Source organism: Cucurbita moschata, unplaced genomic scaffold (genome assembly GCF_002738365.1).
Source record: "Cucurbita moschata cultivar Rifu unplaced genomic scaffold, Cmos_1.0 Cmo_Scf00023, whole genome shotgun sequence".
Classification (NCBI taxonomy): domain Eukaryota; kingdom Viridiplantae; phylum Streptophyta; class Magnoliopsida; order Cucurbitales; family Cucurbitaceae; genus Cucurbita; species Cucurbita moschata.
This window is the reverse complement of record NW_019268539.1, coordinates 3613597-3625003: the sequence shown is the minus strand read 5'-3', so window position 1 is coordinate 3625003 and position 11407 is coordinate 3613597. Positions and strand designations below refer to the sequence as shown.

At 40.5% G+C, this 11407-nt stretch overlaps 2 protein-coding genes across 4 annotated transcripts in view; one reads left to right on the top strand and one right to left on the bottom strand.

Annotated features, from left to right (window-relative positions):
- Positions 1–5: 5 nt before the first annotated feature.
- Positions 6–8391, top strand: LOC111460421 (eukaryotic translation initiation factor 4G). Of its 3 annotated transcripts, XM_023103684.1 has the most exons (11): positions 7–113; positions 242–483; positions 664–770; positions 971–1096; positions 1197–1270; positions 1403–1459; positions 1822–3276; positions 3380–3929; positions 4002–6501; positions 7579–7773; positions 7860–8391. In XM_023103684.1, exons 2-11 carry the CDS (start codon positions 317–319, stop codon positions 8188–8190), a joined length of 5562 nt encoding a protein of 1853 aa, XP_022959452.1. In that variant the 5' UTR covers positions 7–113; positions 242–316; the 3' UTR covers positions 8191–8391. The 3 variants fall into 3 exon arrangements, with proteins under 3 accessions (XP_022959453.1, XP_022959452.1, XP_022959451.1); XM_023103685.1 differs by having other exon boundaries at positions 6–113; positions 3380–6501; XM_023103683.1 differs by having other exon boundaries at positions 977–1096; positions 3380–6501.
- LOC111460422 (mechanosensitive ion channel protein 10-like) overlaps positions 8392–11407 on the bottom strand; it is a 6261-nt gene continuing 3245 nt past the window's right edge. The window contains exons 2-5 of the mRNA XM_023103686.1: positions 10548–10671; positions 10175–10468; positions 9795–9997; positions 8392–9135 (exon numbers count right to left, since the gene is read on the bottom strand). Of these exons, the coding sequence (XP_022959454.1) occupies positions 8862–9135; positions 9795–9997; positions 10175–10468; positions 10548–10671 (895 nt within the window). The 3' untranslated portion in view covers positions 8392–8861. The remainder of the gene's footprint in view (positions 9136–9794; positions 9998–10174; positions 10469–10547; positions 10672–11407) is intronic.

Here is an 11407-nt window from a genome sequence, read left to right as displayed (position 1 = left end):
CCCCCCCCCCCCTTCTCCCATTCCCTTCCTTCTTCTCCCATGGTTTCCCATTAAAAACCCTAATTTCTCTGCTGCGACCCTTCTATTTATCGCTTCACTCTTCACTCCCACAGGTTTCTGTCCTCATCTTCACTCTCTTACTCTCCCCATTCCCGTGTTTATGTGTGTTTTCTTTTTTTGTTTTGGGGGTGTTTCTGCTTTTGGGGGGGTGTTTTTTGATGGGGTTTCTTTGTTTTTGCAGGGAGTAATCGGAAGAATCGATTTTTTCTTTTTTTTTTTTAATTTTTTTTTTGGGAGAGATCAAGGGTTGGAATATATGTCCTTCAATCAATCAAGGCCCGATAAGAACGAGAGCTACAGCCAGTATCGCAAATCCGGGCGATCCAGTAATTTCAATCCACCGCGAGGCTCTTCAGGCAATCACTCTAAGCCCGGCGGTGCCGGTGGGTCCGCCCCTACCCCGTCGATCGCTTCTAATCGTAGGTAATGATCATCTAGGGTTTCGTTTTGTTTCGTTTCGTTTTGGTTTTGTGATGTTTTTTTGCCTCAATTGTTGAATTTTCTTATTCTTTTGCTCTTTTTGTTGTTGTTTGTGTTGATTTGTAATGATTTTTGTATCTTGATTTCTTTGATTCTCACAATTTTGTTGGCGGCTGTTTTTAGTTTTAAGAAGACTAATAATGCTCAAGGAGGGCAATCTAGAGGAGGTCTTCTTCCTGTAAATTCTACGGATTCGAGTAATGCTCCTAACCCGCGAGGAGTGCAAAATGGTGAGTCTGTGTTGATTCAATCGCGCGGTATTGTTACTAAATATTTAATTCTCTTGTTATTTGATTCTATTTCCTCTCTTTTACCGGAGGAATTTTGGTAAGTACCCAGTTTTTTTAAAGGGGAAATTTTCTTTTTCGTTCTGTTTGGAGATTTTCTTTTTGGTGGATTGTTGCAGCAATATCTGATTTAAGGTTTACAGGTGCAGTTGCCAAGCATACAGAAGCACCACATATCCAGAGAAGCACCAGAGATGTTCCTAAAGCTCCAACTTCTCAATCTTCCCCCTTGAGTTCTGATGGGGCTTCGCCCACTACCCCGGCGAAGGGTAAGTAGTTGTAGTATGCAGTTTCCGTGTTCGTTTTTCTGACCAATGTGAATCAATATTTTCCCTCTTGAAGCTACTTAGTGATCCTTTAATGTCTCAGGTGCTGGAGATCAACCTAAGGAATTTTCTTTCCAATTTGGGTCGATAAGTCCCGGATTCATGAATGGTATGCAGGTATTATTCCACAAGCTAGTACACTAAATGTCAATTATTAATTGCACGCAGGTGCCTTCGTTCGAAATTTCTTGATGCTGTTCTTTATTTCTTTTATCTTTTTGTAATGGAGATTCCTATGTTGTTTTGTAGCTTCCAGTTAGGACTAGCTCAGCTCCTCCTAATTTAGATGAACAGAAACGTGACCAGGTTTGTCTTGCTTCCTTCTGGATTGTATTGTTTCTAGGACTATCGGTTCCTCTAGTCAATGGCCAACGAATTAAGTGTCATTTAGTAGATTTTTTTGAACTACAAAAGTACTTTTTGAAAACTAGTTCTTACCGAAGTCGATGCAGCATGCAAAATCACTTGTCTTCTTTTTGCGTGTTTCAGTGTTGTATTTTTATATATCTGAGAAGCCTTTAACTGTCTAGAATTTATCTTGCCTGGATTTGAGATGACTGCATAGTATAATTGTATAGATTGGAAATTCTGATTCAATGTGCCATGCTTAGTTTCTAGTAGCTCCAGGTTTTAGTTTTCTAAAGCTGTATGTTGTTGCTGTACATCAGGCACGCCATGAATCTTTTAGACCAGTTCCTCAAATGCCTATACCGTTAGCTCCTAAGCCACATGCACAAAGGAAGGATGCTGGAGCTGGTGATCAACCTAATGCCGGACAGCCGATACAACAGAAGGATTCTGGTACCTTCAACCAACCTAATACTGGGGATGCTCACATAGTTCAAAAGGCTAAAAAGGATGTGCAAGCACCACCAAATCATCCGCCAATCCAAACTCAGAAGCCCACCAATCCTATGTCTGGAATCCCTATGACAATGCCTTTCCACCCGCCACAAGTACCTGGGCCGTTTGGAGGTCCCAACCCACAGATGCAATCACAGGGCTTAACCCCCAGTTCACTGCACATGTCCATTCCTGTGCCATTGCAGATTGGAAGCTCTCCTCAAGTGCAACAGCCAATGTTTGTCCCTGGTCTTCATCCCCATCCCATGCAGCCACAGGGTATTATTCATCAGGGACAGGGCTTGGGTTTTGCACCTCAAATAGGTTCTCAGTTGCCTCCTCAATTAAGCAACTTAGGCATGAATGTAACTTCGCAGTACCCTCAACAGCAAGGAGGGAAATTTGGTGGCCCTCGTAAGTCTGCTGTTAGAATTACTGATCCGAAGACGCATGAAGAGCTAATATTTGACAATAAGCAAACAAATGCATATGCTGATACTGGTTCTTCAGGCCCTAGGCCACAATATAATCTTCCCTCTCAAACTCAGCCTCTTCCATTTGCACCAAGTCATGCAATGAACTACTATCCCAATTCTTACAATCCCAATCCTTTATATTTTGCAAGCCCGAGTTCCCTTCCATTGCCTAGTGGTCAAGCTGCACCAAATTCTCAGCCTCACATGTTTAATTATCCAGTCAGCCAGGGCTCTCAAAATGTTCCGTACATTGATCTGCATGTTAAGAAGCCTGGTGGGGGCCCAATGCATGGAATTTCAGATCCACCTAATAGAGAGCATATTCGTGATACTCATAGTTTGCAGCCCCCTGCTCCCTCAGGAACAGTTCACGTTACAATCAAAATGCCTGCTGATCCTACAGGTGGCAAGGGTTCTGACTCATTACCAAATAGATTACCTGCAACTGAAGAAGGAAAATCACAAAAACCCTTGAGCCCGTCCGTAGAATTAATCCCGCCTTCTTCTCAAAGGGCAGTAGATACATCATTGGAGAGTTCTATGCACGATGCAAAAGTTGGAAGAGAACTGATGATGAAGTCTTCATCTGCAGTATCTAAGCAGTCTACTGAAGCACCTCCAATGGTTTTACTCGACGGCCAAGATTCCAGTTCTGTGCAATCTTCATTGATTGCCTCCTCTGAGGAGTCTGAGTTAGCTGGAACACATAACGAGGGGAGAAGGGATAATTTATCAAGGTCAGACTCACACAAGGATCATCAGAAGAAAACAAGCAAGAAAGGATACACCCAATCACAGCATCAGGTACTTTTGTCCATTCTTAACTTGTCTGGTGACCTTTACAGTCATGGCTTTTCTTACTCTAGGTTGTTATTTTATCTTGGTATGTTTTCATCACCATTTACAGATTAGTGGACAAGCTTCATCAGCTTTGGGACTGCCCGGTCAAGTGCAGGACTCAACTTCTCCTTCTACAGTTTCTGAAGCTGTCGAAGCTAAATCTTCAACCATTCCAGTCGCTGTAGAAGGCAAGTCAGTATCAGTCACTCTGGATTCTTCAGAACCTAAGGAGGTCGGTTTGGCTTCTGCAGCTCATTCTTCTGGAAATTCTGGTCTGGGGAATGTCCAGAACTCAGATCTCATTTCTGATGATAAGCAGGATGCGTGCTCAAAAGAAAAGCATTCAGAACCTGTGATACTGAAAACAGAAGAACGGGGACAAGCAACATCTTCTGAACTTCCTGTAGATTTCAAGAATTCTGAAAATCTCTCTGATCCTGATGTTAAATCTGTGGAGGTTTCTGAGAAATTGGTTGGGAGCTCAACTACTGCTAGCAACGAGGTTTCCACCTCTGAAGCTGCCCAAAGGGCTATGGATGAACCTGTGAGTTGTCATGCAGGAGCTGACGTGTCTGCTTCCGTGAGTTCTAGTTCAACTGTTTCTGAAAATACCCAAGGTGACAAGTTAGTTGTTGATTCTTCTGGTAGAGATGACAATAGGAGTAGCAATGAAGTTTTAATGAAAACAGGTGTCATATCTGACCAGCCATCTAAACCTGCTCTAAACCTCGGACTTACAGATGGAAAAAATGATGGAGAGGTGTTGGATACCGTTGGTACCGGTGGCAACAGCTCACATGGTGTTTATGGCACCAAGGATAAATCCGTTGTAGAGATGAGCAGGGTTAAGGGTAATACTGGAAAAGGGAGGAAGAAGCTAAAGGCAATTCTTCAAATGGCAGATGCTGCAGGAACAACTTCTGACCTTTACAATGCATATAAGCGACCTGAAGAGAAGAAAGAGGCAGTAGCACATTCTGAGAGCATTGAGAGGACAGAAAGTAGATCTTCTAGTGTGGACACGGAGCAGTCCGTTGAGGCTACTAAAGAAGATGCTGTTGCACTGAATAAAGCTGAGCCTGATGATTGGGAAGATGCTGCTGATATTGCTACACCCAAACTGGAATCGGCAAATGGAGATGGTGTAGGTACATCAGTGCTTGACGGTGATGACAGAATGGGAGATATGGCCAAGAAGTATTCTAGGGATTTTCTCCTCAAGTTTGCCGAGCAGTTTCTGGACCTTCCACATAACTTTGAAGTTACACCTGATATAGAGTCCTTGATGAGTACTCATGCCAATGCATCTCATCATCCTGATCGTGATTCATATCCAAATACAGGAAGAGTAGATAGACCATCAAGTGGAGGATCACGTTTGGATCGCCGTGGCAGTAATTTGGTTGATGATGACCGATGGAGCAAATTGCCTGGACCTTTTGCTCCAGGACAGGATCCTCGTTTGGATCTAGCTTATGGTGCTAATGCGGGTTTTCGACCTGGTCAAGGAGCCAATTTTGGTGTTCTAAGGAACCCCCGAGCACAGGCTCCTGTTCAGTATGCTGGAGGGATACTTGCTGGGCCTTTGCAGTCTATGGGACCACAGGGAGGGTTACAAAGAAATAATTCTGATGCAGATAGGTGGCAACGAGCTCCCAATTTTCAGAAGGGTTTAATTCCTTCGCCGCAAACTCCATTGCAGACTATGCACAAAGCTAAGAAGAAGTATGAGGTGGGTAAGGTGTCAGATGAAGAAGAAGCCAAGCAAAGGCAATTGAAGGCCATACTAAACAAGTTAACACCCCAGAATTTTGAAAAGCTCTTTGAGCAAGTAAAAGCAGTAAACGTCGATAATGGCAGAACTCTAACTGGAGTAATATCACAGATTTTTGACAAAGCTTTAATGGAGCCTACTTTCTGTGAAATGTATGCCAACTTCTGTTTCCATCTTGCTGGAGAACTGCCTGATTTAAGCGAAGACAACGAGAAGATGACTTTTAAGAGATTGTTACTCAATAAGTGTCAGGAGGAATTTGAGAGAGGTGAAAGAGAACAGGAAGAAGCAAACAAAGTTGAAGAGGAAGGTGAGGTAAAGCAATCTGAAGAGGAAAGGGAAGAAAAACGCATAAAGGCTAGGAGAAGAATGCTGGGTAACATTAGATTAATAGGCGAATTGTACAAGAAGAAAATGTTGACTGAAAGAATAATGCATGAATGCATCAAGAAGTTACTGGGGGAATATCAGAATCCAGATGAGGAAGATGTTGAAGCTTTGTGCAAATTGATGAGCACAATTGGAGAGATGATAGATCATCCCAAAGCAAAAGGCTATATGGATTCTTATTTTGAGATCATGACAATGTTATCAAACAACATGAAATTATCATCCAGGGTCCGCTTCATGCTTAAAGATGCAATTGATCTGAGGAAGAACAAATGGCAGCAGAGGAGAAAAGTTGAAGGCCCGAAAAAGATTGAGGAAGTACACAGAGATGCTGCTCAAGAGCGGCAGGCTCAAACTGGTAGGTTTGGTCGTGGTCCAGGCATGAATCCTTCCGCAAGGAGAGGGGGCCCACCTATGGATTATGGCCCTAGGGGATCAGCTGCGTCATCCCCGGGTAATCACATGGGAGGTTTTCGCGGATATCCACATCAGGCTCGTGGATATGCTGCTAGTCAGGATGCTCGTCAAGATGAAAGACAGTCTTACGAAGCTAGGACACTGTCTGTTACATTGCCTCACAGAGCTGGTGGAGATGATTCTATTACTCTTGGACCACAGGGTGGTCTGGCTCGAGGAATGTCCATTAGAGGACCTCAACCAAGTTCTGCTGCTCCTGCCGAAATATCCCCTCTTCCAGGAGAATTGAGAGGCGCACCAACAGCTTTTTTGAACGGATATAGCTCTGTATCAGAGCGTGCAACCTTAACTTCCAAAGAGGATCCAATTTCAAGACAAATGCCAGAGAGATATTCTGGTCCAACTTTATTGGACCATACAAGTGGTCAAGACCGTTATTCAAATTATGGGAATAAGGATTTGAGACATTCAGGTCATTTTGATAGATCTCGTCCGATTTCACCTGCCACACCGTCCCCAACTTTGACCTCAAGTCTTCCATCTGACAAGGTATTGTCTGAAGATCGGTTGCGAGAATTATCACTGACGGCAATCAAGGAGTTCTACAGGTATGCAGTTTCTTGTATACATTATTTGTGCTTGCATAATAGGTTACTGGGTATAGATGGTACTATTGTATTAATGTTTACTGGGTTTTTGCTACGAATGTTAGTTCTATGACCAAACTTCCTTTCAAGTCACAATTTTTTTTCAAAATCATATATACTTTGTTTATCTGACAATGCCATTAATTGTGTATAATGATCACTTTATTTTAGTTTATATACTCCTAATCCATTTAGTAAGCTTCTATGCATAAGGGAATGATGTGGTTGTAACGTGGTATGTTGTGAGATAATGACCTTTCCACTTATTTAGAGAGATCTGAGGGTTCTTTATGTCCCTATCTAAGGGCATTAGTGCTTATCTTACATTCAGTAGTTTTCTAGATGAAACTCTCGAGATTGGGGGAACACGAAACAGCTGGTTTTCCCCGATTGGGTTTTTATTTATATATATGAGAACGTCATTGTTTATTTGGTTTTGGGGACCCAAATAGCATATATAACCTGAGAACATGGGTACAGATAGTTATTGTTTGGTGAGATATCAAATTATGGACTGGTTTATGCTGAGTTCATCTGTTTAAAAGCCCTTTGTTATATTCTGTCTTCCTTCCAAATGGTGTTGAGAATCTTAGAATGAACTCAAAAACTTGGGTTGGTTGGAGTTTCTTGAGATAGATACTCGTAAAAAATTTTAAAGCTCACACTTCATAGCGCTTTATCGTTGAACACGAGTCCATGACTGAATTTTTAGTAGTGCACTGGATTTTATTTGCACGAGTTCGAACTTGTGTTTTGTGGTTGAAGTGAAAATGTTGAAGCTCATTCTCTTCCTAGAACAACTTTTCTAGTGCTTAATGACTTTTCTCGTGTCTGCATGCTCGAGCGGGATAATTTTTTTTGTAATCTCTTTTTATGGGCTTACCTTTACTAGTGCTCTAGATTGATTTTACTGGACTAGTTCAAACTTCGTGCTACATTTTAGACTAGTTCAAACCATATGAGTTCGACATGCTTGGATTATTGGAATGGGATATAATGACTTGCTTTGCTTTAACTTTTTATCTGTCTGCTTTTCAGTGCCAGAGATGAGAAGGAAGTAGCTCTGTGCATTAAAGACTTGAATTCCCCAGACTTCCATCCAACCATGATTAGTCTCTGGGTAACCGATGCGTTCGAGAGGACGGATTTGGAAAGGGATCTTTTGGGCAAACTTGTCGTGAACCTCTCCAGGGCTAATGATGGCACCTTGAACCAAGCTCATCTTGTTAAAGGGTAATGATATAAAAGAAAAAGAAGCATTTAAGTAAGCATTTGTTGTGAGAGAACCCATTTGTGAAATTGTTCCTTCCATTGGGCAGGTTTGAAGCAGTTCTTGCCACTTTAGAAGATGCTGTAAACGATGCCCCAAGGGCTCCAGAATATTTGGGTCGGATTCTTGCCAAAGTCATCACAGAAAGCATGGTTACCTTGAAAGAAGTTGGAGATCTAATCTATCAAGGTGGAGAGGAACCTGGAGCCCTTCGTGAAGCTGGGCTTGCAGCTGATGTTCTTGGCAACGTCTTGAAAGCAATCAGGTCAGAGAAAGGAGAAGGGTTCCTAACGGACGTGCGCACGAACTCGAATTTGCGGTTGGAGACATTTCGGCCTCCCGACCCTATGAAATCGAAAGTGTTAGAGGAATTTATTTAGGAGTAGTCAATCCAAATTGCTGCTGCTGTAATTTTGTTAGTTGGAATCGTGATCATCTCATCTCATCTCATCTTTTCCCCCCAATGCTTTTTTTAGGGTACTTAAATTAATTTGCAGGAAAAAGAAATTTATATATGTTTTTCCTTTTGAGGGTTGGGTGGGAAGTTTCATATAATTGAAGGGTTGGTTTATCCATCATCATCATCTTTAACGTAATTAAGTAAAACATGTTTTCCAGAGATTATTTTTATAGAATAGGTTCAGCAGCTGAGAGCACCCAGAAAACCCTTTTCAGTTCTTCCTTCTTCATATGCTTCCTTTCTGCTTTTCTCAATGTTGTGGAGTGTTCTGTTCGTGTAGTCCTTTTCTTTCTTTTTTCTTCATCATGTATAGCAAACTTAATAAAAGGCGTGACTCACGATTTATTTATTCCATACATTGGTGCCCCAATTTTGCTCCTCTCTTTCGATTTTTATTATCTAATTTGGCTTCCTAATATGGAACCTCTAAACACCTCCCATTTCATTATATGGTCTTCTTTTCGATCAATCAAGCTCATGGAAAAAGAACAATCTATGAAAAAGAACAATCTAGTCGCGTACCTTACATTAGATGGATGCATTATATATATAGGTTTTTCTGGGGATGAAAAATTTGGCAGAGAAGTAATCTCAGGAGGAGGGGAGCAACGTTTGGGCATTAGGTAAATTGAAGTGAGTGAGAAGAACTTGTTGAGGAAGGAGATGGTATTTTATGCCCAGATTCTCAAAAACCCTTTTGAGTTCTAAAATGAGGTCTGATCTTCTGCTGTTCCTTTCAGTGAAGTTTTGATGGTTCATGGTGTGCTGCACACACAGACTCATCTTCATCTTGTCCATATTCTCAATCTCTTTCACCACCAATGTGTGTTTTGGGCTCCAATGCTTTGGTTTGCTCTCTATGTATCTGCAAATAAAAAAAATAAAAATAAAAATAAAAACACAACTTTGTCATCAACATGTTGGTAAGTAACAATTCTAGTTCTCCAACTAATTTCATACATATTCCTGCACAATTTGAAGAAGCTTAAACTTAGAACGTTAGCGAGATTTAATAATACAGAGAAATAAGTAGAAATAAGTCAAACTACAAGTTTAATCTTTGAAGAACGCGCTTGAAAGGTCTCTAAATTCGAAAAAAGTATCGAACATATTTCTAACTTTTAATTTCGTGTAAAAGATCTCTAAACGTTAAAAATGTCTACTAGGCCTCTAAACTTCTAATTCAGCATTCTACGAACATAATAGACCTAAATTTAAATGTTCGAATACTTATAAGACACTTTTAAAGTTCAAATACTAGATTGATACACATCTCAAATTTTTGGGCTGACTAGACTTAGAATTTAACCGAGAAATAAAATTATAGTACTTTTGATAGTAGAACCAATATGAAGGTGATTTGAAACTCCAACCTCAAAGGGAAGTAGTTGATTTAACAATTAACCTATACTAAAATTGGTGACATTATAAAACTTGAAAGAGTAATGAGATTTTAATGAAATTTTGTGTATTTTGATGAAGAATGAATGAGCAATGAGGAAGGATGGTAGTAGAAATGCTTACATTTGCATTGCCTTCTTGAGGGCTGTGATATTGTCAAAAGAAGTGGAGGCGTCAATGGTGAAATTCACCGTATCCGACATGTCCGGACTTCTTCTAAAATTGCTGATCGGCTTCGTCAGCAGAACAGAATTGGGATAGTAAATCTTCTCATTGTCGAATCTCAAGAACACCGTCGACAATATGTTCATCTCTTCCACAAACATCTGAAAACCAAAAATGACCCAAATCCTATAGGTTACTATACATATAATATTCAACAGAATCAACACTCCTCTTTTACTTCAAATTTGAGATACGGCAAATCATTATCATTCTAAAAACTTAAGCTAACATACCACAGTCAAGCTCAAATATTCATATTTTTAACCATGGTTACTTACATGGACGCTGTCGATGACACACCGATCGCCGACGTCGAAAGGATGCATGACGAAGACGAAAATGATCGATTCGAATATGGTTTTGCAAGTGTTTTGAAACATGAATCCAACGAGGAGAAGCTGAGAGGTGACAACCAAGAGGACCTTAATGGTGGCGACGCCGAGGACCAGAAGAGAAATGACTATGATAATCACAGACACGACGGCGCTGGCCAGCTTATGGAGCTGGTGGACAGCGGTTTTGGTGTCGTTCAAAGAATGTGCCAATGCCTTCCGCTCGATGTAGGCATGAAGCTGCATAATGACATGTTGAAATTTTAGAAGCATTAAGGGATTGATAGAATTTAAGGCGTGTTGAGGATATTATACGAACCACCCAGTTTCTGAAAGCGGATTTGGAGATTTTTCCTGTTTCAATGGCGCCTTCAAAGAGGGGGAAAATGGTGTTCACTTCTTCTACCTTCAGGAATCTCAATAGATCTTCCTCCTCAATGTATCTGTAGCCACATCAAAACAAAACGAACATCATTAATGTATTGAGGATTATTGGGAGTGAGTTCCACGTGGGTTAATTTAGTGGAAGATCATGGGTGTATAGGTGAGGAATACTATCTCCATTGGTATGATGCCATTTGGGAGAGTCTAAAGTAAAGTCACGAAAGCTTATACTCAAAGTGAATAATATTATACTATTGTGGAGAGTCGTGATTCCTACCACAATGTTACTTCATTATTTCAATGGTAGTCCATAATTACGTTACTTTTAAAATATGAAAATCAATTTTCTATAGAGAATTAAAAAAAAAAAAAAAACAACATGCATATCATCTCATGAGTATCACAATGAGAAAAAGAACAAAGAATTGATAAGGAGAAAGAAAAGTTGACTCAATTGTTAAAAAGTTGCCATGGGATATTTTGATGGCGTGGTCTCCGTCTCCATCAATCTTCAACTAAAGCTAGTCTCCATAATCTAAATTAAATGTTTATTTTGCTAAACTTCTACTTAAGTGCCTAATTTAACTTGAAAAATATTTAACAAATCTCTAAGCTCTTAATTCCGTGCTTAATAGATTTCTTAAAAGAATTAGATAAGTAAGAGTTTACTAATCTGTCTGGCTTCAAGAATCTGAGCTTTTGAATTCCATCATTAATCTATGAACCAGTGGACAACAGCACAAACACTAAACTTTCTGTAAAAGCATTTATTTCTTGGGGGGGGGGGGGGGGGGG

Coding starts and splice junctions, on each gene's coding strand:
- LOC111460421 (XM_023103685.1), top strand. CDS start 317: ATGTCCTTCAATCAATCAAGGCCCGATAAGAACGAGAGCTACAGCCAG. Junction 1,271..1,402: donor GATTCATGAATGGTATGCAG/GTATTATTCCAC, acceptor GTTGTTTTGTAG/CTTCCAGTTAGGACTAGCTC. Junction 3,277..3,379: donor ACACCCAATCACAGCATCAG/GTACTTTTGTCC, acceptor CACCATTTACAG/ATTAGTGGACAAGCTTCATC.